This window comes from Hesperophylax consimilis, chromosome 31 (assembly GCF_061612785.1).
Source record: "Hesperophylax consimilis isolate HC1 chromosome 31, BYU_Hcon_1.0, whole genome shotgun sequence".
NCBI classification, from domain to species: Eukaryota; Metazoa; Arthropoda; class Insecta; order Trichoptera; family Limnephilidae; genus Hesperophylax; species Hesperophylax consimilis.
In genome coordinates this window covers 14,057,510-14,082,863 of record NC_142866.1, presented here as the reverse complement: position 1 = coordinate 14,082,863, position 25,354 = coordinate 14,057,510, and the positions used below count along the sequence as shown (strand labels likewise).

The window sequence follows — 25,354 nt, the reverse complement described above, 5'->3', positions numbered from 1 at the left end:
GCGATATAGTACCTACATTATGTTACATACATGTATCATTTCAGAACTCAACGCCGGAGCCGCGGTATTGACGCCAGCACTGGAAAACCTTACGCTAGTGCAATGATCGACAACCTGGAAAGGCACAACTTTCATCTGGCGAGTGCAAAAAGCATTAGAAAGAACTTAACAATAATGAAGGGAGGATCACACGGAACCACTTGGAGGGGGTTTGTACCAGATAGCGTGTTAGAGTCCCCTGCGCCTAAAAAGTTAAAGCGTGAAACCGTTGGTGAAGCGAAAACAAGTCAAAGTTGCAGAATGTGCAACCTGACAAATTAACAATAAAGCTCTATATACATTGGTAAGCGGTCAACTCAATACAGAGGCAGATAAACACATGTGATTTAAAGTCATGAAAAGTGATGAAAAAAGAACTAGGTAAAACAGGTTAAATGTTACATTAGGTTAGGGTAATCCTATCATAACCGGCTTGTTTTTGAAAAAAAATTGTTTTTGGGAATGGAACAGTGTCGATGTAACATGCGGGATCTGTTTATGTACAATACCTTCACACCGTAACCGGACAACTAAGGACAGTGACAATTCCACTTTTTAAAAGAGATATAAAGTCATGAAAAGTGATAAAAAACTAGGTGAAATAGGTTGCTGGGTTTAATTTTAATGGCTTTAAAATTGGTCAAGTTTAATGGCTTTATATCAGTTTTCAAAGGTGTGTTGAATTGCCACCGTCCTTAGTTATCGTGGAACCCCTCCAAGTGTACGGATTTATGACCCTATGGAATCATAATAAAGAGGTTTATTTCGGTAATCTTTTGCCGGTTGCAACGGATTATGGATAAGTTTTTTTTCATCACATTTAGTGACTTTATATCACTTTTCAAAGGTGTGCTGGATTGCTACTGTCCTGAGTTATCATGGAACCGTTATTATATTTTAATACTTGAATATTTGGTTAAGCAAATAAGTGACAAATTCTTGTACATATTACCTATCTCTTGATAAAGCTTGTCTCATGTTCTATGCAATAGTAGTAGGTGGTATTTTGTGTTATTATGTATATATTATATGTATTCACATGTGTCAGTTTTATAAGGAAGAGTATTTTTAAAAAAGGCAAATTTTCAGAAAAATTCGCCAGCCCTACATACAGCAAATAAAAATCCAGGGTTAATAAAAAATGCACAAAATTTCAATTGCTCATTTATTTCAAAACATAGATTAACAATTATATATAACATTGGTTAAATTCATTTCATTCATGGCCCATTAAATCTTTGGTTATTAGTTAACCAGATGAGGACAACAATTTAAAAAATAAAAAATTATAAAATAAGTGTTATTTTGTGTTGAGAAAAGTGTAAATAAAAATATTTTCATAAATATAAATATAAATTTAACAATAATTATATAATTATTAACTTCTGATTGTTATTTTAATTACATGTGATAGCTCTTTCGCCATTTGAAGGATTTGTCAGTTGTCTTAAGTAAAAATAATAACCTAGTAAAACTTATTACATAGGTAGGTACATACACAACAAAAAATATTTTATAAGGATTAAAAAAAATGATGTAATTAACAATGACAATAAAAACTACAGGCATGTTATCAGGATCTCATAAGTGGCTAACAAAACATACGATAATTCGCGTACTTTCGATTTAGTGAATTTATTACTAAACTGTCATACACCGCGTGAGATAGGGTGTTATACGTACTTGTGTAAAAAAAGTACAAATGTGCCCTCGTGTGTGATGAGAAAGTCTATCCGTTAGACGGAAAACACTAGTAAAAGCTAAGGAATAACATTTCATTTGAAAAAAAAAATTACTTATCTTAAAACAGTCGAACTTGGTTATGACGATCACGGCAATAGCGAGTTCACGGCTATAATGAGCAATTACAAAACAATATTTTAGTTCAGGCTTCTTCATATAATTGTTGACTGTTATAACGAGGTCGATATATACCGAGCAAATAATTTTGTCAAAACACAATTTCTGAATACACAAATGGGTCGCTGGGTCTGAAAAGTAGTTGGAAATTATTCAGAATTATTCTCAAAGTAAATAGTAACAAACAAAGGGGCGGGAATTTCCTATCCCGGTAGGGACGGATTCATATGTTTTATAGCACTACCTGTGTAAGATTGTCGGCTATGTGAACCATTTGCTATCCATCAGGCGCAATGTAAAATTGTCATCAAATCTGCGAAATTTGAGCTTCGCAAATTTCACCATTTTTACATCTTCTTTTGTATTACAACTCATCGTCAATTTTGTTTTAAAAACCAATAAATATGTATGAAGATATCTGGTTACGAGTACCTACATCCCTGCAATGGGTATATTATATGGCAGTGATGCACAATTTTTTCAGCAGAGGGGCAGCTTTGCCTATTTTTCAAACAGGTTGCAACCTTACACCTTACCTTACGTGATATAGAATGTAGTATTTGCCGCAACTTTTAAATACAAAAATAGACGTTCGGTCCTGTATCTATTTCGTTCATACACACATATTCTTTGAATGTCTATCTTTGTCATACGTGAACAATTTACTTACCCCAATTTACTTTAATGTTGTGAGACAATAACTGGTAGATTTATTGTAATGTCATTGAAAATTAATAAATATAAAATATCTTGGCTCTGTGAGCCATCAGCTGCATCAGTCTGATGTATAATAGTATTATTTGAAGTTTTCCTCAAAAGGGTCATTAAATGAATATATAAATTATTTTTGAGTGAATTATTACATGGATGTTACTTGTCTTCCAAAACGATAAAGAAATGTGATTAATATATAAAGTTATGAGATAATTTGGCATTTGTTATTGTTCTTATTCTACATCAATAAAAATAATTGTAAATATTTATCTGGTATTATTCATTTACACCCTTTAAAAACAGCAATATCCTATGAAGGTAAATTGTGCACGAGTAAGTGACTGATATTAAAGGGGTGGTTTACAAGTTAACACAATATAATTATTATATGCATTTTTCACGTCGCTTTTACAACTGATGTTGGTAATGTATTAATCGACAGCTGTCAGGCTGATCGTTCTACCTTTAGACCCCCGACAGGTAAATGAAATTGATTATTCATGCAAGATAAAATGAAAAAAGAGAGTTAATTTTCGATATAACACACTTCCATCGGTAGTTCAGTAAATGGAATAACATAACAACTTATCATACGACCCTTATAGTAATTCTGTCCACAAAACTGCGAAGAAAACACTCCCAAAACGTAGCTTTTTGTAAGCTTTCTGAGGTATTGTAGAGATCACAGTGGTTGCGCAGAGAGACTGGGTGGGGGGCTAGACCTCAGGGGTGGTGGCTTTGTCGCGGATCTCGGTGAGGGGCTCCTCCTCGCGTGGGGAGGGGGTGGGAGGGTCACTGCGGAACACGTAGCAGTACAGCAGCGAGCAGATGGAGGCACCCAGGAAGGGGCCCACCCAGTACACCTGTGACATACACATCATTGTTAGCCTCTCACTGAACAGAACACTTAGATAATATTTATATCAACATATCTTGTACATTTTATCTATTTTGCATTACTTAATGATTTACCAATGGGTGAAGATGGGCGATAGCCTGCTAAAACAGTGGTGACATTAGTAACTAATATCTGAGTGTTGCTGGATAGGGCAAAAGGAATATTAAAAAGCACAAACGCTCAGTGATGTACGGGGACACTGCTGACTCCCCTTTGGGTTTTTTATTTTATTTTTTTATTATCAATATGAAGTTTTTTTTACAGGTGTTTTTCGATGTCTGTCTCACTAGGATATACCTGTGTCGAGATATGTCTGTGGGTGGTACATAAAGGTCTTAATAAGAGTCCCAGCTGCTCCCATCCACCTGGAGCAAATGTGACTATGGCATCCCCAATGGGGTATGTTGTGAGGTTGAAGGTAGCGGGGGGGGGGGGGAAGGGAGATGGGAAGGGGAAGGTGAAGAAGTACCTGGCTATTCAGACCTGGTCACCAAACATGGCCAAAGCCATTCCAAGTTACGTTTCAATTCTGAATGGTAGTCTTACACAAGGGCGATACTGAGAGTATCTTCCACTCGTGAATGTGCTGCAAACATACTACATATATAATAATTTAAATTAGTAATTTGTGAAATAACATGAATTTTGGCCGGGATTTGAACCTGCAACCTCCAGCTTGCTAGTCTTACCTTTATGTATTTAAAGAGACATTTCTTGCAAGTGAATGTAGCTGTGACAAGTGCATAAATACATATGAAATCAAATGTAATGTAAATAAATATCATTAAATTACCCAGTGGGCAGCCCATTGACCCGTTAAAAGGGCGGGGCCAAAGGACCTCGCAGGATTCATACTCGCTCCAGTGAAAGAACCCTGAAAATATAAAGCAGACTGTATTATTGATCAACTCCTGAAACGTAAAAGATGCTATAGATTAACTTATTATTTTCATCACATTGATAAAAGACAAAGTGTAATCTCTTTTCTTTTTATCTACCCAATACTGAGGCCGATGGGGGGATTTGCACCCTCTTAACCCCCCCTCCCTTCTATACGCCATTGACTATAACACTGTCTGAAATTTTATGTGAGAGTATATGTAGGAAATTTATATTATGTAATACTTTTTACAGATATCCAGAGATAAGAATGTGGCTTATTATAAATACCTAAATAGAATGATTAAAACTTGTATGGCTCCAATTTCTTTTTGAGGTTAACTGTCTTGGGGCAATCTTAAGCTTACATACTGCAGACGTTGATATAATAATGTTTTTTCTGCCTATTATTCCCATAAATCTTTCCCAGGAATATCAGTATTTGTCTATTTGACGAAGAGCCTCTAAATTAGTGACCCAATGAGCACTCGGTGTGAAATGAGTTGCACCTAATGTCATTAGCTAACGCAAAATAAACAAACTCGCCCCATAGAGCAGGGCCGGTCCTATGCAGGCCTAATTGGAGTAGCACGCTCCAGGCGCCGATTTGGAGGCAAGGCGCTGATAATTAAACACTTAACTAGTGCCAGGCGCCGTTTAGCTCAGAACCGGCCCTGCCTAAGAGGGTGAAATAAAGCATCTACAATCAAACTGGTTAAAGAAGAGATTTCTTTATCTCAATGACGGTGATCCAAATCATCGCAATGTGAACATTTACATCTTCATGGATCCTAATTGTCGCCAATCTAAGTACTTTATTGAGAATTTTAAAGAATTTTTATTGAGAAATACATTCTACTGGTCCATTGCTAATTACTAAATTGAACGCAAATACATGCATTTTTGTAGGCTACTAAAAGCTTTGTTTTGGAAATTTCATTAATTTTAGTTTATAGGCCATGATTTTGACTGTCCAATTTGAAGGAAACATTTATTTTTTCATTAATTAGGAGGCCATGAAAAAACTATTAGAAATTCCATTAATTTTAGTTTATAAGGAAGTCGTGATTTTGTACCAATTGTCCGTTGACAATTTGAATTTTTTTTTTGAAATTTCATTAATTTTAGTTCATAAGTAGGCGATGATTGAGTGTCCAATTTGAAGGCAGAAAACCATCTGTTTCCTTAGAACGCAGCGGGAAAGTGGTGGGCAACCATTAATGTCCAATTTGAAAGAAAGTGTTGAAAGGGATAGGAAAATGATTGTAGCTTAAGGAACGGACGGTCAGCCTTCTGACATGTTGCCTTCAAATTGATCTGAGCAGAAAAAAGCATATGATCTTGTAAGCCCGGATAATAAGAAGCTCATGTAACCGATTCTATGTCTTTCACGAGAGTATCGTAACCCCTCCTCCAATTTCTCATGGGAACGAGGCTCCAAGAGCTCAGATGCGGACATTCAGTTATTGTAGTGGAATAGACTCACCGCCGACATGGCCAGGGTGGCGATGGTCAGCCCAAACTTGATGGGGATGCCGTCCGTGTTGTGGCTGTTGCGTTTGTCCCACAGCGAGCAGCACAGCAGCACCAGGATTCCGGTGATGATGGCCTCAACGATGACGGCCTGGAATCACAAAAGTACAAATCGTAAGATCCGGATTGTAAGAAGGCAATTGCCGAGCACTTAATAGAAACCATTTATTACTTTGGATTTGTGCTGCGAAGGCACGAAATGCAAATACAAATTATTATAAGGGATAATTAGTCGCCTGAAATATCCATACAAATTGAAAATATCTCCTGAGTAAAAGTAAGTATTTTAGATCATGTGCTGAGGAGATCTAGGTTTTGGATAGAGGGTTTTTTTCGGTAACTTCTGTGACATTGGTTTTTAAAATACTAGCCAATTCCTTATTGCAATACAAGTCTTATCGTGCTGGTGGTGGTGAGTAAAGACATATTAAGGTAGTCTCTCCAGGAGTGGAACTCACCTGCAAACCAGACAGGGCTTCGTTGGGCAAGGTGACGCAGAAGGCCTTGTCCCCGCCAAGAGCGACCTCAGGCGTGATAATCATCAGCAGCCCGTACCCGAGCACGGCGCCCAAGATCTGCGAGAGTGCGTACACACACGCCAAGGGAACGGAGATCGAGCCGTAGATCAGTGCGGCGAGCGTCACCGCTGGGTTTATGTGGGCGCCAGATATGTGCGCGCAGATCTATAAAGAAATAAACCATCAGTATTATTTTTTTATTGGCAATAACAGCCTTTTTCATAAACAAATATCATTCAGTAAAAGAAATATAATTCTTATTTTTTTGGTAAACTAATGTTTTAAGACAAGGTTTTTTATGCATAGCACAAAGGGTAACAATTATTTTAAAAGCAATAATTATTCGCCTGAAACACTCATCCACATTGAAAAATCTCTTGATAAAAGATACATGACGCCAACGGGACTCGAACCCAATCCCGAAAAAATGTAACAAGCAGTAATTGTTGAATGAAACACTAGTATATATTGAATCATTTCGCGGGTAAGAGATAAGCCGCCATAGCTCAGTGGTCAGAGGTGTCGACCGGAAATCGAAGGGACACGGGTTCGAGTCCCGTTGGCGTCATGTATCTTTTATCAGGAGATTTTTCAATGTGGATGAGTGTTTCAGGCGAATAATTATTGCTTGTAAAATAATTGAAATATAATTCATTGGAAGCCAAAAAAGTTTATTAGTGTAAAAATTAAATAAAATAATAAGAAAGGAGAAAGAGAATATAATATATGACGCGCAAGTGTATTACGAAAGATGAAGTCGGAGACATGACACGACCCAAATATTTGATCAGGATCTAAGTAAAACAAAAGAGTTTCCTCTGACTCTCATTTAGTCAAGTATTTGTTTTAATTTTTAATTTTTTTTTTTAAAGAAAACAATTCAGATTTTCAAAGCCATAGTACTGTATTTATTTACAGGAAAGTTTCATAAAATTAATATTTTATTGTGAAGATCACTTATTTCGCTTTATGGAAAATAATGAAACCGAAAATTTTTTAACATTTTTTTATTACATAATATATTTTTTATAACATTAGAGAGAAAAAACATTTATCTGATTATGTATATGAATTTGTGGTTTGTGGTCGGCATTCCAAGGGTTAAGTGAAGCAAAGAAAGTGTGCCAGGCCAGAGCTATGAGGCGGTTCATCCTCTCTGTCTGGCATAACAATTGACGCAAAGGTTAATTCATTTTATATTAATCGTGATCAGTTCTCTTTATAGCTGGGTCGATCTAACAGTCCCCGGCAGTTTCGTCTTTACCCTATGGGCAGGCGGGCACAAGACCAGGATCCCCGGCCAGAGGGGGCCCGGATTAGATGGCCGCCGCACAGTGGGCTGATATAGCAAAATTCCTAAAATAAAGTCGAAATCTTAGCAACGTAAGTAAAGAGCCATGTTACGGAAATATGCGACGCGCGGCCCTGGTGTATTGGACAGAACCAAAGTTGAATTTGCCATAGCAGATCTCGAAAATAAGGCAGGAATCTTAACGACATAGGTGATGAAGTCGGGTACAAACAATATTAGGCGCGCGGCCCGGCGCACAGTGGGCTGAAAATCGCCTTTCATAGACATAGATACTTGAATTTTCAAGGGTATTTTTTTTGCTAGAAATGGATTCTGCTGAGCATTACTATGCTATAAAATGTCGTACGAAGAAATTGCGTGTACAAATGAAGGAGTTATAATTTTTTTAAGAAAAATTTGTATGGCGCTGACATTAAAAATGAGGCTATCTCTGGAATCATAAGGTTGGCCGTTCTATCTTTACATACAGATAATACTACTATTTATTTGTATTTTTTGACATACTTCATATTGTGGCGCAAGGTGCGATTATTTTTTTAAAAATCCTCAAAGTTGAAAAAAACCCTTTTTAATGTTGATGATTCATTTTAATGCTTAAATGCTTTTAGGCTTGCAGTGTAAATAAAATATTGTAAACTAGACAAAGCATACTCATATGTAAAGCATTTAAGCATTAAAATGAATCTTCAACATAAAAAAGTTTTTTTTCAACTTTGAGGATTTAAAAAAAAAAAATCACAAGTTTCGCCACAATACAAAGTATGTCAAAAAATACAAATAAATAGTAGTATATTTGTGTGTAAGGATATAATGGTCAACCTTATGATTCCAGAGATAGCCTCATTTTTAATGTCAGTTCCATACAATTTTTTCTTAAAAAAATGATGACTCCTTCATTTGTACATGCAATTCCTTCATACAAAATTTTATAGCATATTAATGATCAGCAGAATCCATTTCTAGCCAAAAAAATACACTTCAAAATTCAAGTCTCTATGTCTATGAAAGGCGATTTTCAGCCCACTGTGCACAGTGTTTTGGCTTGCAGTGTAAATAAAATATTGTAAACTAGACAAAGTATACTCATATGTAAAGCATTTAAGCATTAAAATGATTCATCAACTAAAAAAAGATTTTTTTTCTACTTTAGGATTTTAAAAAAAAAATCGCACCTTGCGCCACAATATGAAGTATGTCAAAAAAATACAAATAAATAGTAGTATTATCTGTGTGTAAAGATAGAACGGCCAACCTTATGGTTCCAGAGATAGCCTCATTTTTAATGTCAGCGCCATACAAATTTTTCTTAAAAAAATTATAACTCCTTCATTTGTACACGCAATTGCTTCGTACGACATTATATAGCATAGTAATGATCAGCAGAATCCATTTCTGGCCAAAAAAAATACCCTTGAAAATTCAAGTCTCTATGTCTATGAAAGGCGATTTTCAGCCCACTGTGCGGCGTAATAATTTACATTAGCTCCGGCTTACTTATCAGAATTGTGTATTCCAGAAGATTCCAATTCCCGACAGTCAACCCTTAGGTCAGCAACGTCATCAGCTATCGGAAGGTTGAAGGAACCAAAGCACACACCAGATACTAAGTTTGGTGTGCGTGCTTTCGCCGTGTCAGGACCTAAAGCCTGGAATGGACTGCCACATGATTTGAGAATGATCGCAGACTCGACAGAATTTAGGTCTAAACTTAAAACGCACCTTTTCAGACAGTCGTATCCATAATTTCAGAAACCTCCACTTTCACAGTCGACGGCAATTTAAATTAACAAAATGTAAAAAAAAAAAATACTAAAAATAAAATAAAATACTTAAATAAAAATAATAATTAAAAATAAATATATAAAAATGATAACAACTAACAATTTGTAGGCTTTTTAAGACAGTTAAAATACAGTTAAATTAAAATAAAAACTATAGCAGACTTAAGGTCATGCGATGACCAGTGTTGTTTGATATAGTGTCCTCTGCGTGTAGTTTTATCTTTTATAAGCATAAACTTTTTAATATAAGTGTGTTTGTCGGAAGTGACTTGCCAGGTAAGTATGTTTTGGTATATTTTCTAAATAACAAATGTAGATCCTAGGAAATAAATTGTACAGCGCCCTTGAGGTGATTTTTCACAAAAACGGCGCTCTACAAATTATCCAATTATTATTATTATTATTATTAGCAGGCATAGAAAATTGATCTTTCCGTGGGGTTTATTTGAATTATTTCTGATGAATGTATTACTAATATCTCAGAGGTTTAATTTCTTCGTAAGTTACTTATTCATCGCCTGGAAAAATATAATCTGGTGCTTACCGCTAACTTTGTAGTTGAAAAATGGTTAAAAAAAATAAAATTTCAAACCGTTTTACATTAAATATTTTATTGGGAATGTACTGTTCTTATTAATCTTATATATAAATAACTAACATCCGTAGGGATCGTTCTAAAAATATATTATTGTTACGAACTCGTCGGAATTAATTAAAATGCAGCCTCGAGCAAACCTAGTATTTTAGATTTCAGGGATCTACCATCTTATGATTTGTAGCGGCCAAGTACATACAAAATAATTTAATTTTATAAGCATATAATATTTATTTGCATCCAAAAGGCTACAATATTTTTGAATATAAGGCGTTGGTAATCCAGGCCCAAAAGGACCAAAAATGTGGGTGAGACTGTGATAAAATCTTGATTAAAATCTCACAATTTAAATACCGAAGGACCAGTTCCAATTGTAAACAATATTTATCAATACTATGATGAATAGAACACAATAATATACGAAACTTGGACAGTAAGATAGATCCAAATTGGAGTGAGGAATAGAAACTGGCCACCATCCAGTTAGACAATAGAGATGCCTGCACTTTCAACCAAACACTTCCAACACAACACGCGGGAAACTGTTTCTACTTTCTTCTCGTTACGCGAGCTTCGTGAATTGGTAATATTTAACACTGGATTGGAAGGTATCACAGAAATACTTTCTTCTGGTGACATTTATTCCTGTGGCGATGACGTCCCAGGATGGTTTATTGGGTAGGTATTATAAATAATTGAAGAAGATAAAACATACTAAACATCATAATGAAACTTGAAACAGAACAAGTTACAGAAAATAAAGAGGTTACGGTCGCAACTGGGAATTGAATGGCCGAGTGGTTAAAGGCGTTGTGCCGGTAAGACAAACATATTCGATTCGATTCCCAGTTCTGTTTAATGATTTGTTTAGATTATTTGTATTATGTTCTTCAATTATTAAATATCACATTGATGGGTGTAACCTTCGAAAGTTATTAAATAATAATAATGAATTAGATTGTTTAAAAGATGGGAAAGCGCGGTAAGGGAGGCGGATAGCGGAGTCGGTGTCGCCTTGTATGATGCAATGTCACAGATCATTAAACTTGAACTTTGGCGTACTTATCATAATATTACACATTGAAATGATGTGGTACAAGAAACGATAACCAAGAATTTACTTATGAGTCAAAGTTGAAATGTCAGCAGCGGGATCAATACCATTAAAATTATTTATCCATTGAAAGTTGTATTTCTCGGAGCCGCTTTTAAGATTTTGATTTAGGAACCAGAAAGGACCAATTCTACAACATCCATTATTTGAATGTCGTCGATACCTATGTCAGATGACCTAGATTAATGAAATTCTGGCCTATATAATGGAGAAGTTCAAATATTGTTTCAGAGTTTTTTACGTCAGTAAATTAATAAACAATCATCACTCCTGAGCGATTATCGAATTTGACATTTGCACTTCTAGCACTAATGTTTATTCTGTCTAATAACATTACCTACTTCTTCTATGGTGGTGACATCTGCAGTAAAAGAGACGGCAGGTGGCGCTGAGGGCCATAAAAAAGTCATTTGATAAACTAAAATATTTATCAACATTTTTCCATTGGAAAATATGAATAGGTACTATGAATCCTTATCTTTGAAAGGGTTTTTTTCTATGTACCTAAGGTAACTAATTTCCCCATACTTTTGGTTAAATTGGGAATGACAATATCTACTATGAACCCTTAACTTAAGAAGTGTCTTTAAGGCATATACATGTACCTGAGGTAAGGTCGTTTCCCCTAACTTCTGGTGAAATTAATCCATAATTTTCATTCTTGAACAGATTGTCAATTTTATTGACTCGGCTGGGGTCTAGAAGTCGAGAGTCGTATTTTACTAATAAATGATAAAATAACCGATGATTGTACTCGTCGTAGAATTTTCTTAGAGGAGGGTTTTGAAGAAAAACATTATAAGAGGTCAAAGTACAGAATCTACATAAGTTTGGGAAACTCTGATTCAAACAGTTTACATTTTACTGCCTTTAAAAAAGATAAGCAAAAGTATTTGAACAGTGCCATTAAAGAAATATAGATATTCATGTTTTGATATAAGAACCTATCTTCAATTGATCAGCTCTTATCTAAAATAATATGTAGCACCCGTCAAAAATTGACCGATGTGGCTATCAAAATATTGATCGTTCCGTCAAAAGCAAAGTTTCCCGTCAATGAAATTCATTCATAAGATTAGTCTATGAAATGAACTACATAGTATTTTCCGGTCATAATTTGACTTCTTTGATTATCAACAGATCTGTGGTATCATATTATTATTTTTTTGATTGTTCCGGTAATATCAAAGTTCAACGAGGAATTCTCTCAAAGAAGATTATCGACTATGATATCAAAACACCCGCCGATGATATCAAAACACCCGCCGATGATATCAAAACACCCGCCAAATTTTGATCGTCTTAAATATTTCGAATATAATTCATTATTTGGCTTCTTGAAAACATTCTCAAGAAGTTAAGCTTTTTGTACATTTTGAGCATAGTTTACTTCGCGATCTTAAACCGTTTTAATCAGAGCGTTATAAAAAGTCGTAACTATCGGAACCAAAGATATTAGAAGAACGAGATGTGCTATGAGCAGTTCATACTGTGTGGAATTGTTTTGCCGAGTGTCGCCGGTTTTGTTCGCCAGTACTACTGCACACCTTCGCTTACGCTAAGGTAGCCGCACTAATACATAGAACAGATTTCTGTGCGTACACGTCCCGATACCGTTCAAAGTACCCTAATTAGGTAGTACTCCGGCTACGGTCCGGCGGCCAACATAGCATATCTCGTTCTTCTAATATCTTTGATCGGAACAGTGATAGCTGACAGTGACAGCGGACAGTGACAGCTGAGATTGACAGCGGACAGCTGACAGTGACAGGAGACAGTGACAACTGAGAGTAATTTGTTTTATCATATCAATACACCAATCATATTCACGTTAAAGATTTTCGTGTAATTGGAAAACTTAATGACAGTTACACAAATCTCCGATTTCTGTATACAGGGTGTTACTGCAAATTATTATCCGAAGCATTTTAACCACCCTGAGCAAATTGTTTGGCAACTATCTTTTGAAGCAAGTCACAACATAGTAAAACTGCCCCCCCCTGACCCTTTTAAACTTGTACTCGAGCTGTTTTACGAGGACTAATTGAATCTTACAAGTCCTGATAAAAGTAGGAAAGTTTTCAGTGAGACGAAAATGTGATATTATTGACAACTACTCGTTTGCGGCTAACAAGGATTGAAGTACCGAATGAACAGAAATTTTTGCAAGGATTCAAGTACTAAACAAGCGCAAAAGAGCAACTGATATACTGGTACATAGCTAAAGGTATTTTCGAGAACATGATATAATATGTCGGGAAACGCATTGTGGTTCAACATATCAAATTGGTACTTTTTGACTATTTGTACATTATATTAAATAGGTACAGGGTTAGGTAAGTTTTTAGATTCTCACGGCCAAAAGTATTTTTGTTGTTTGTTTTTGGGGTGTTATGCCGTGTTGCGCTAACTCCTTCTTTAGCCGACGTTTCGGACACATCTTCGGATCTACCGGATCTGCCCTGATGATGGACACTGCAACGCTGTCCAAAACGTCGGCTAAAGAAGGAGTTAGCGCAACACGGCATAACACCCCAAAAACAAACAACAAAAAAAGTTACAGGGTTATAACATATCGATAAACTACAAACGTACATGCGCCGATATTGTAATAATATTAATATGCAAATCATTATCGCCTGAATATTCTGCCCTCGCCTTGGAACATCAAAACGAACGCACATTCAAATTATTCGCAGTAAGTAGTTGAGATTTATGCAATTAGAACAGAATAATTATCTAATATTAATATAGGTACAAAATAATTAATAACGGTCGCTGGGAAAATAAATACATAGGTAGGAATGCACTATGCAGTTCGGCCAAAAATAATTACATAATATACAGTAACAAAGGTAGGAATGCATTATGCAGTTCGGCCAAAAATAATTACATAATATACAGTAACAAAGGTAGGAACGCATTATGCAGTTCGGCCAAAAATAATTACATAGTATACAGTAACAAAGATAGGAATGCATTATGCAGTTCGGCCAAAAATAATTACATAATATACAGTAACATAGGAAGGAATGCACTACGCAGTGTGGCCAAAAATAATTACGTAAATAAAGTAACATAGGTAGGAATGCACTATACAGTGTGGCCAAAAATTATCTTCAAATAAAATGTTTTGAACCATTCGATTGTGGTTGCCTAAAGGTCCGTGGTGCGTGCCATGGTATTGTCTCGGCCTTATATTGCTGCCGCATAAATTATTTTTGCGCGTGAAGTTGGCTTATTGGCGTATAATACAGGTACATGGTGTCCAGGGGTAAAATTTACTAACTTCATTTACTACATTGAAAAAATTTAAATTTCGAAAAAAACTATGAAACTACGAAAAAGTTTTTTTTTCTATTTTTATTATTATCACTTAGAATGTATATATTATCAAGTTTTAAAAAGCGTGAATGTGGAGCCGTTGTTTAGAAGAACTTGAACAATCACTTACATTTTTATGATAATATTAAAGTTCTGTGAAAGTTCAATTTAGGTTCCATGATTACTTAATAGAACTCTCACATAAATTAGATTATTGTCCAAATTCGAAGAAATTTTTCAATTTTAAAACTTCATTAGCAGCTGGCTGTTAGCTGTTGTAATTCGTGAGTAGAATAGAATGGTGAGTTGACCCATCAAATAAAATGTTGAAATATCAGTTCTGAGGATATTTTTGGCCACTCTGTAGTAATTACATACATAGTTCATAGGTAACAGGCAATAGGTAAAAGCAAACAAAATGTCGCATGCCTAAAATAATTTTACTAAGCAAAAAAACAGATAAATTAATGAAGTAATATCTAATTTTCACAGTTTTTTTTTAATATCGTGGGGTTACTTCCAAAAGTTAGTAACTATTTTTTTTTTTAATTTTGAGGTAGCAATGATTTTAATTTTAAGGTATTAATTTAAACGATTATAATCTATGTCTGGAATAAGCTTGAGTCCCCTTTTATGTCGTTAATTAGATTTAGATACTGTTTATTTTTATAAAACTTTGCAACATAATTTTATTATAATTGACAACAAAAAAATATTATAAAAGCACTTTAAAAAATAAGCATGTTTGTTTAATAAACAACACTATAATGAACTTTTAAAAAATTAACACAAAGATTATTTCGCAAAACCCTGACTTTATAATGAAGATCAGACATTAAAATTGAGTTTACTCGAAACATGTTTATGTAAGTTATAAACTATTGGCAGTAACCCCGCGATATGTAGATATGCACAGTGATTGTATTAGTACAAAGTTAACTGTGTATCTATTTAAAAAACAATAAATAAATAACTCCAAGAAGAAAAATTAATACTTATAGATAATTGAATTGGCCTTAGCCGTGTTTGGTAACCAGATCTGAATCGCCAGGTCTTCCCCATCTTATCATCGTATATTATATCAATTAGTAATGCTAGTCTTACTGAATCCGGTCAGCCGGGAGTAGTTCGAACTTTCGTGCGGTATTCACATAAAATAAATAAACTTATCAACAGCAAATAAATCAAGGTAATTCATTTACTGCTATTTCTTTACATTCCGTACTTCTAACCCAGTTAATTCACCTTGCGGGTGCCTGATAAGCAAAGCGACATATCTTAATCAATAAACAGAACAAGAATAACAGAACTCATTTTTACTGTAGGTAATGCGACAAATAAATCAGAATGCCAACAAAATTATCTATAACACTGCTAACATCAGTTTTTCAGAACAACGAGCATGTTGCATGCATTTTCAAAGGAGAAATTATATATATACATACTACCTACATCTATAAGCTCATTATGTCACTATGTGATGAACATAATTTAGCTTGTTACGTCACTATGTGATGACCGTAATTTAGCTCGATACGACACTATGTGATGAACGTAATTTAGCTTGTTACGTCACTATGCGATGAACGTAATTTAGCTTGTTACGTCACTATGTGATGAACGTAATTTAGATCGATACGTCATTATGTGATGAACGTTATTTTGATTATTTTTTAATGATTAAAACTGGCGCAAATATTTTCAATTATAGAGAAGACCACGTTGGGAGAATTCCAGAGACTGTGCGAGGAGAGGTTGTGTCCGTTGTGGATGGATGCCGCTGAAGTAGCTAAAGTTAAGTCACAGTAACCTTTCTATCAAGTTTGTCTAATTAACTGTGGTTTTTTTGGTTTCGAATAAAGTGGCAAATACAGTTTCCAAAGAACATCGATAAGCGATTTAAAAAAACTTCAGCCATGTTCGCATTAAAAATATAAATATTTTTATTGCATAGTTCCGTTTATAAAATAAAAAACTGAAAGTATTTCATCTGCCTTAAAAAAAGTATTTAATTTTCTGATACGTTCAAAAACTGCAAATCTATATGAAAATGTATGACAAACGCGACATTTGATGATATGGTATAATTTTATCTAGGCCCTCGGACTTCTGAAAATCTGTCATGTAAGTTTCTCATTTATACGTCTTTAGGTAGACCTATTAATTACTTGCTCGCTTTAATGAATTGGCGGGAGAGTTTGCTAAAAGCCGCGACTCGGAAATAATCGCAGTCGTTCGAATTTCACTATTGTTTGTTTACATTATGTAAATCGACAAATGGTTGCAAACGAGTTTTTTACCGGCTTGTTGAAGGCAGACAGTTCAACCGTTTGACGCACGCGTTGAAAAAATATTACAGGCCAACTCTAATCCAGGGCAACGAACTTTCCATTTTTACGTACAATCAGTACAAACTTCTACAATTAAATTGATAGTTTCAAAAAATATTTTATAATGGATACGTAACATTTCATTGTTGCCTTTCTATGGGACAAAATATTGATTCAGCATATATCTGACACTGAATATAAAAATAAATTGGAACATGAACACAACACTCGGTTCACAAAGGTTACTTGTTCCAAAATATAGCAAAAAATAAGAACAGCGAACTCTGGAATATAACGTGCCCTAAATGTTCTTCATCAATTCCCGAATAGATTCAAGTATATTCTGAAAACATGGCTCAAAAGTAGAAATACGTTATTTTAGTCATCACTATCAATCAATAATTGTTATTCATTAGCATGTAGGTTTAGTGTTATTTTAGATTATGTGTCCCAATAATAATAATCTGGACAGTATTATGTGTGTTGACAAATAGTAAAAATAAAATAACTCCAAGTATAACATGTTTTAAGTGAATGCCGCATAAGAGTCCCAACTTAAGTGTCAGTGTACCGAGTCATGCACAGATTAGGGATCGAGGAGAGGCTGAACCCTCCTAATGCCGTTCTAAGAAGTTTTGATTCTGAATGGTAGTCTTTCACCAAGACCCCTAAGAACAAGCACATCGATAGACTACATCGGTTATTTGTCAACATTTCCGAGCACGACTGCTTAATTTAGAGTCAAATAAACTATATTGAAGATAAAAATTTAATCAATGGGTTCGTGCAATGGGTCGAAAATATCGTTTATTTCTCAATGTTTCCAATCACGACTGCTTATTTTAGTGTTAACACATAAGCGATAATGTCGATAAAACTGTAATCGATGTGGTCCTGCCCCATGTAACGACAAGATCGGTAATTTATCAGCGTTCCCGTGATCTTAATTTAGTGTTTAAAAAAATTCAACCTGTAATTTTTTTTTTTACTATGATAAAACTATTTTCAAATATCAGTCGGCAAGGATTAAGGTTTAATCGATCGAGAGTATCCCTGAGGATGGATCGCCTCGGGGCACCACTAGGATCAGCTACTTCCTTGGCATCCATGCGCGGTGCCATTGAGTTACTACGTGTCTTCCCCATATGGACTCTTATCTCTGGACATGATGAGCACGTCTAGTTCGCCCCGCACGTCCAATCCAACCCACTTACTTCCATATACACAAAAATCCCCCTGACACTATTTTTCGCAAAAATTAGCATCACTCCAAACATTGAAACTAATAACAAAATACAAGCAGTTACAGGTGATGCTTGTGTTAAATAATTGTCTGAAATCGGATGACATTACAACAGTTAATATATGAAATAACGGTATTTGGCGAGGCTGGTAGCGTTGTCGACTCCAGTTCCAGTCAATGGGACGATACTACACCCTTCGACCTCTCCAACTAATCGCGCGCCGCAGCACTGCCGCAACGATATGTTCTTCACTCCTGGACACACTGATCCCTAGATTCATACCCAACTTTCCTCAGGTGGATTTTTTTTCGTTTCCCCTATTATAAAATAAAATGCAATACATTTTTGCAGGTACTAATATAATACACATATATACAGGGTGTATCGGCACGTACCCGACAAACTTTAACCAGCTATTCCTTAGCACATTTGGAGTAAAAAATGTTATGGGCTCTTTGCTGTCCGGTAAAATTTTTTTTTAATAAAAAATTTATTATTCATATTTTCACCACATGTCACCAATGTTTTGTCCTTTGTCAAAGTTTGAAAACCCGTCTGGCAATATTTTGTTCGAATTTCGTTGAATAATGTACGTACGTACCTACGTTGGCGCGCTTTTACAATCACAACGAAATGGCACGGCACCATTCGTCTCATTTTTAACTATTATTATTTAGTGTGTACGAAAGAGCGAGGACACTTTTTGACACACTTGCTAATAACAGCTGTTGAACACGAGAAACAATGCAAATGACAGTGACGGAGTGTGGGTTTTTTATTTATTTTTTGTTTTTAATGGAAAAAAATGTTACCGGACAGCAAAGCGCCCATAACATTTTTTACTCCAAATGTGCTGAGGAATAGCTGGTTAAAGTTTGTCGGGTACTTGCCGATACACCCTGTATATAACAATTATAAATATATACATAATCTTTTGGGCGTAAAAGAGGTAAGAGGGGATTGCTGGCGGGTGTTCAAAATTAGATCCCATCGATGTGCACAAACACATTGATACCTATTCTCTTTAAAGTGATTTGCCTGTATATAATATTTTTGAATGGAGTTCAATATTATTCAATTAAAATAAATAAATGTTTAATAGTCCATAAATTATAAATAACTCATAAATTCCAACGTAGCTAATAATAATTATTGATATTATCACCTCGCTGGACTCACGATACTAGATGGACTCTCATTGAATAATAATAAATATTTACTAGAATCTTGTTTACTGTCAAACCTACATTACATTAATTTCAGTTCTCAGTAACAGGGTACCTACATCTCAATTTGCGTCAAATTATAGCAGAATCCCAGAATAATGCCTAAATAAACACAACTGATAATACCAATTGAAAGTAGAGCTTCTATACCGTCACATCTTCATCGTTATTTATCTATTTACATAATATTGTTAAGTTATTGTATTATATTTATGATATCAATGCTTATCGATAGTAGGGCAATTATTATTTTAGCCACACTGTACAATTTATGCAATGCGTAAAGCCAGTTTTACAAGATCAAGTATAGAAATTTATAAAATTGTTTTAAAATTTTTTTCAACTGTAAATTATTATGGTGAATAATAATGTTCTACTACTACTAAAAAACAAATTATATACATTCATTTAAAGAAAGACAAACATTCCCGGGTACATTAAACATTACGAATAACCTGATAATATTTGAAAATCTCTAACTAACACCACACAATAAGCGGAAAATGTTGCTTGTTTTGTGATGGAGGACTTAGACAGCCGAGGAATTGAACATACCACGCTTGGGTGGGGCCCAAACGCGATGCCAACTCAGCCACTGACCGATCGGTTTGTTTTCCAAGCTTGAATATTGATTTTTATAAATTATCACATTTTTAAAAAATTAATATGTCTCCTACAATCCAGCTTGAATCTATTCGTTTCCAACATCACATTATAAAATTATATTCATTTGTACAGTAAACTATTTTGTGTATTGGCTTTGTCCTGTTTTGTTAAACTAATTTCTTTGGATGTTCTTGTATTATGTTTGTGAATGCCCTTTTTGTACATAATTTTATTCTATATAATTTGGTAAGAGGTTTTTTATTATTTTATGCATAAATATCATCGTGTTCCGTTTCACTAGCATGATGTCGCCTAGCAGTGCTCCGGTGCACTAATACACAATCTGCAAATGGTTATTGCCGTTACGGGTATATACCTATAATGTTGCGCTTATTTTTGTTATTAAAAAAGAAATGGAAGTTTATTAAAAGTTAGCAATTAGGTGATAAATGGAGAAACATTTTTCGCTCAGTTTTTCATGAAATTTAGCAAATAAAATAACACAAGAGCACTTACCAGAAACGTAAGAAATGCTGAAATTGTTGACAATTAAGATTATTTCAGACTTAACTTCAGCCAGTTAATATCGTACCATCAATCATCAACAATATTTTTGTCTGATAATATAACTCTGGTACAACGAACTAGGATTTGATTTGAATTTAAGTTTCATAATATATTAGATTGGAAATGATATTTCTAGAATTTCAACAAGCGATAAATTATCTACTTGTAGTTATTCTTAACCGGAAAGTTATTTTAATTCAATATTTGAAATGTGTATTTCTTTCGCTTAATTTTTTTGGGAATCTTGACAAGTAAAGTCAGATTTAGAGATTTTCAAGGGTCTACACCATTTTTCATTTCAAGAAAGCGTTATTTACTAACCAATTTGTTTTATTCGTAAATTATTTGCGATATTTTAGGAAAATATGGAATAATATTATGTACTTAAAATGATTGTTATTATTTCGGTGCAATAATGAGCGATTTGTTTTTAAAATGACTACTATTTCTACTAATTACAATCTACTTATATATTTTCTCAAATCTGTGGGGATTATTAGACGGGTAAGCCAAGCAGCCATTTTATCTGCGAATCTCTCAAATCTTCAAAAATATTTTCGGAATATTTGTAATATCTGTATATTACAGATCAGCGAAAATGCCCCCCTTTCACTAAAAAAAAATATTAATCAGAGTTTTGCAGGTTCTGTCAATCTTCTTCAACGAAGCAGAATTGCGTTAGACAGATCGCTAAGAAAAGTATACCGATTTATTACATTTAGCTCTCTTTGTCAGATTGTAAATATTTCTGATCAACATATTCTTATACCGCTGGTGTCTTCATCTTCAACATGTAAACTCTTGGCTTTTGCGTAAAAAGTCCATCGGCAGATATTATTATAACTAATCTAACTAACTTACGACGACTTTTCTCCCGCAGGGGTAAACAGAGAGGACAGGCCGCCAAACAACTCGGTCTTGGCCTCATATGTTATTCTAACTTCTCGAACGGTTCACCTGATCGTGACATCTCTTCTTCGGGTTCTCTCAACTTCTTCTACGATTCTCACACGCGTCATATATTTTCCTTACACTCTTTTCTACGTTCATTCGCTCTACATGTCCAAACCATTTAAGCGTCATTGGTCATTACGCTTTCAATCTTTGCGAAACTCTACATTTCTCACACGAGCATACATACGCCTCAGGGATCGCATTTCTACATCAGTATACAGTCTAATTTCATCGTTCCTCTGCTAGATGCACTCCTCACTGCCACACACACACCAGGGTAATTACCAGCACTCCATTGTTTACTCCATTTTTACCATCCTATCATTTAATACCATAGCTATTATTTACTAAAAACGTATCCAAATATACCAAACATCAATACTTAGCTACAAACCGGCCACACCTATGTACATACTATAATATTATGTATTCACGAGGATAGGTACAACGGGTTTGGCCTAGAATCCGGTAGGACATTTTATTGATATCTTTGAATGCAAGACAGCAACAAGACAATAAACGTGCAGCGTAGTGATTTAAAGGGTAATATAAACCAAGAATCCTAGAATATAAGTCAATGTTTTAAGTAAGTATATTATATACGTGCTGTATAAATAAGTACTATTTTATCCACAGCAAGTAATATTATAAACAGTCAACCTGTTCCGCAAGATATCTATAATGATTCAGTTTTGCACTATTCTGTTAGTCAGATAGTTGAGGTAGAATAGCAAGCGTCGTGTTACTAGTAAGTATTACAGTAAAATAGTCTACGGTTAATTCGATTTTCAAAATTCAAACTAACTTTATTTAGATGTACATAGGTATATATATATTTTTTCAATGAAGATATAATATAATGCTTACTAATTTCATTAAATACTTAACATCATCTGGGCAATTACGATTATAAAGGAAAATAATTTACCTCGGCAGACCTCCGGATCTTTGTCAAAAATCTAAGAAACGTGTTTTTCTTATAACATCACCAGATACAGACTAAACGGAAAGGGGGTGGGGAGGAGGGAGGGGAGGTCTCTCTTGAATCAAGGTATGGGTTTGTTGAATTTTATGAATCACCAGTAGGTATTTCACAGCTTTCCAAGTTAAAACCGCTAAAATTGCTAAAAATTATAAAATATGAAAATTTTTGGTAATTTTGAACAGCTGTATCTCGAACACCATTAACTTAAAAAAAATAATTTTTATTTTAAATTATAGAAAATTTAGCTCACTTAAAAAAAGTATGGTAAACACACCTTTAAAAATTGATATAGAGTGAATAAAAGTGGTGAAACAAAAACTAGGTTAAATAGTTACCCATGTAACCTATTAAAACTAGTGTTTGTTTCATAACTTTTCATGGCTTTATATCACTTTTTGTAGGTGTGTTGAACTGTCATTTTCATGAGATACCCCGTCACCCAAAAAAATCATAACTACCCCATTTTATGCAAGATAAGATGTTTACATTTACTGGACTATATGGCCTCAGGCGTATTTATGGCTGAGACCGTACAAACTGTCGTTTAGAGGCAGATGTAGTAATTTACCTACATATTTCAATAAATGCTTATAGTTTATCCTGCAAACCGCTGAACAAATTATCCCTAGAAGTTATTAATTAGTTATTAAGCCCGAGGAATGCCGATGAAATTGATTATCCATTTGAACCAATTTCTACATTTGGAATTTTTAAAACATATTTTACAGTATGAGACACTCCCATAACACACTCGTTTCGGTATTTGTCTTCAGCGCTAAAAACATAAAATGAATGGGGATGACACCATCTGGGCAGAGCAACTCCATGAAGTCACGATTTAGTGGTGTTACTCTGCGGCGAAATAAAACATGCATGGTAAAGTTATGAAAAGTTACACATTTAATAGAACAGAATTGGCAACACTAATAGCTCGTAGCAAAATGAGAAAGTAAATTGAAAAAAAGCACAATGCGCAATGGGCGTGCATATTTTTGAAATAAATCAAACGATGTACAGAAATTAGTGGTACTTTCCGGAAGCAAATGATTCAATATTTCATTCGAAAATGATTTAATGTTAAAGCTATGTTACAACTGTCCCGGTAAGAAAAGAGATCCTGGGTTCGATTCCTAATTGTGACTTTTAATGTTTCTGTGTCTTGTTCCGTCTTATGTTTAGTTTAGATTTATTAGTATTATTTTCTTTTTCAACGATATAATGTTAAAGCGTTTATTTATTAGTATTTAACGCTTTGAAAGGTAATTACAAAGGATTAAAATTAGGACAAAGCCTATACACAAAATAGGAGGAATACAATAATATAGTGCGTTGCAGGAAACCATACTAGGAGTATGCACCCATTTATAAATTCAAACTGGATCGTAGAAGCCATATTAATGTCAGTAAAATGCAATAAATAATAAAAATGAACGTGTGTAATTAACAAATTAGACATTTGTAAACTTCGATGTACAAATGGCTAGAATAAAATAATTACCTGAGGACCTAGACCGGCAGGAAGAAGAGCTATGATGATGGAAGAAGTACACAAGTAAAGCAGTAATATGTAAGGGTGGTAGACCTGAACGACGAACATGACGACCAGCCCCACGCTGAGGGAGTACTGCACGGGCGGGGGCGCGCCGGTGGCCCAGCCCGGCAGGCAGCCCATGCACGCCACCAGCACCAGCAGGCCCGTGCCCAGCAGCTCGCTCATCGCCTTCACGCCCGCCTCCGCCGTGCTCACCTGCCCCCACGCCTTCTGCACCCCTGCGAACACATTGCACCCCATTATTGCCTGCCTATCCTCTAGATTCAGTTTAACACCCTTTCCCTGGACTCTTTCCAACACTTGTTATAATCTGCCTAACACTTGTCTATTGTCCGGATTATATCAAAAACTCTATATTTGTGTTCCCAGAATTTTACGAACACTAGTTGCTCCTGGATTATATTATAATCCAACACTTGTTTTTATACCCCGTTTTCTGTAATCTACCCAATACTGGTTACTTTCCCCTGGATCCTGTCCAACGGCTATTTCTATTCCCTGAATTCTAGCTAACACCACTTGCTCCTTTCACCTACGATTCTGATACACTTGTCACTTGGAACTACTGAGCTTCTTGGATTACTTCGTACACTTCTGTATATGCGAAAAAGAACAATACATCACTTTATTATATCGTAATGTTTATCGATGGATTTTTGTTCGTTCTGTCAGATCAGTGGTGCACAAAGTATTTACTCCACTCCCGGGTCGTCAACCTTTTCCGGTCAGTGGTCTTATTTTGTCCTTCATCAGACAAAGTTATGGACAGTCTTTCGGATTCCGGTAAATGCTTACAAACCTTGTAAATCCTGGTTCGAGAGGACAAAACTCATTATCAGATAAGTTTTTTCAAAATAGTTTACACTGTATGTTAACATCGATATTTCGTAAGGTATTTTGTAGTTAAGTAAAACCCTCAAATCACATTTTGCGATGTCTAACGCCCACTTAATCAAATGTACACTTTCACCTTTGTCTAAATAATTATATAAACTTACCTTATTTATACGTTCAAAATACTTACCTACCTACAAATAACTCGTGTTTCTGTTAAATGATAAAATAAGGTAATGTGTTGCATTATTTGGTATTTTTACGATAAAATATTACGAGTAAATAGAGGAATGATTAGATAGTTTTTCCTGTTGAAATGTTCGCTTGAAAAACGATTTTAATTCATCGACAATATATAAACAAGTACTTGAAATGTTCATAGGTCTATCTACAACACATTACACTAATTTCCAAAACTTGTATGTTGAAATAAATCTTCTAAGGTATTTTTATATGAGAATTCATGGTAGCACCCGCTATTCATGCATC

At 34.9% G+C, this 25,354-nt stretch overlaps 1 protein-coding gene across 1 annotated transcript in view; it reads right to left on the bottom strand.

The window, feature by feature from the left end:
* Positions 1–1,232: 1,232 nt before the first annotated feature.
* Positions 1,233–25,354, bottom strand: part of LOC149409485 (aquaporin-like) — a 61,739-nt gene continuing 37,617 nt past the window's right edge. Inside the window, exons 2-6 of the mRNA XM_089649901.1 lie at positions 24,062–24,249; positions 6,382–6,606; positions 5,877–6,014; positions 4,305–4,385; positions 1,233–3,476 (exon numbers count right to left, since the gene is read on the bottom strand). Coding sequence (XP_089506027.1) covers positions 3,330–3,476; positions 4,305–4,385; positions 5,877–6,014; positions 6,382–6,606; positions 24,062–24,249 — 779 coding nt within the window. The 3' untranslated portion in view covers positions 1,233–3,329. The remainder of the gene's footprint in view (positions 3,477–4,304; positions 4,386–5,876; positions 6,015–6,381; positions 6,607–24,061; positions 24,250–25,354) is intronic.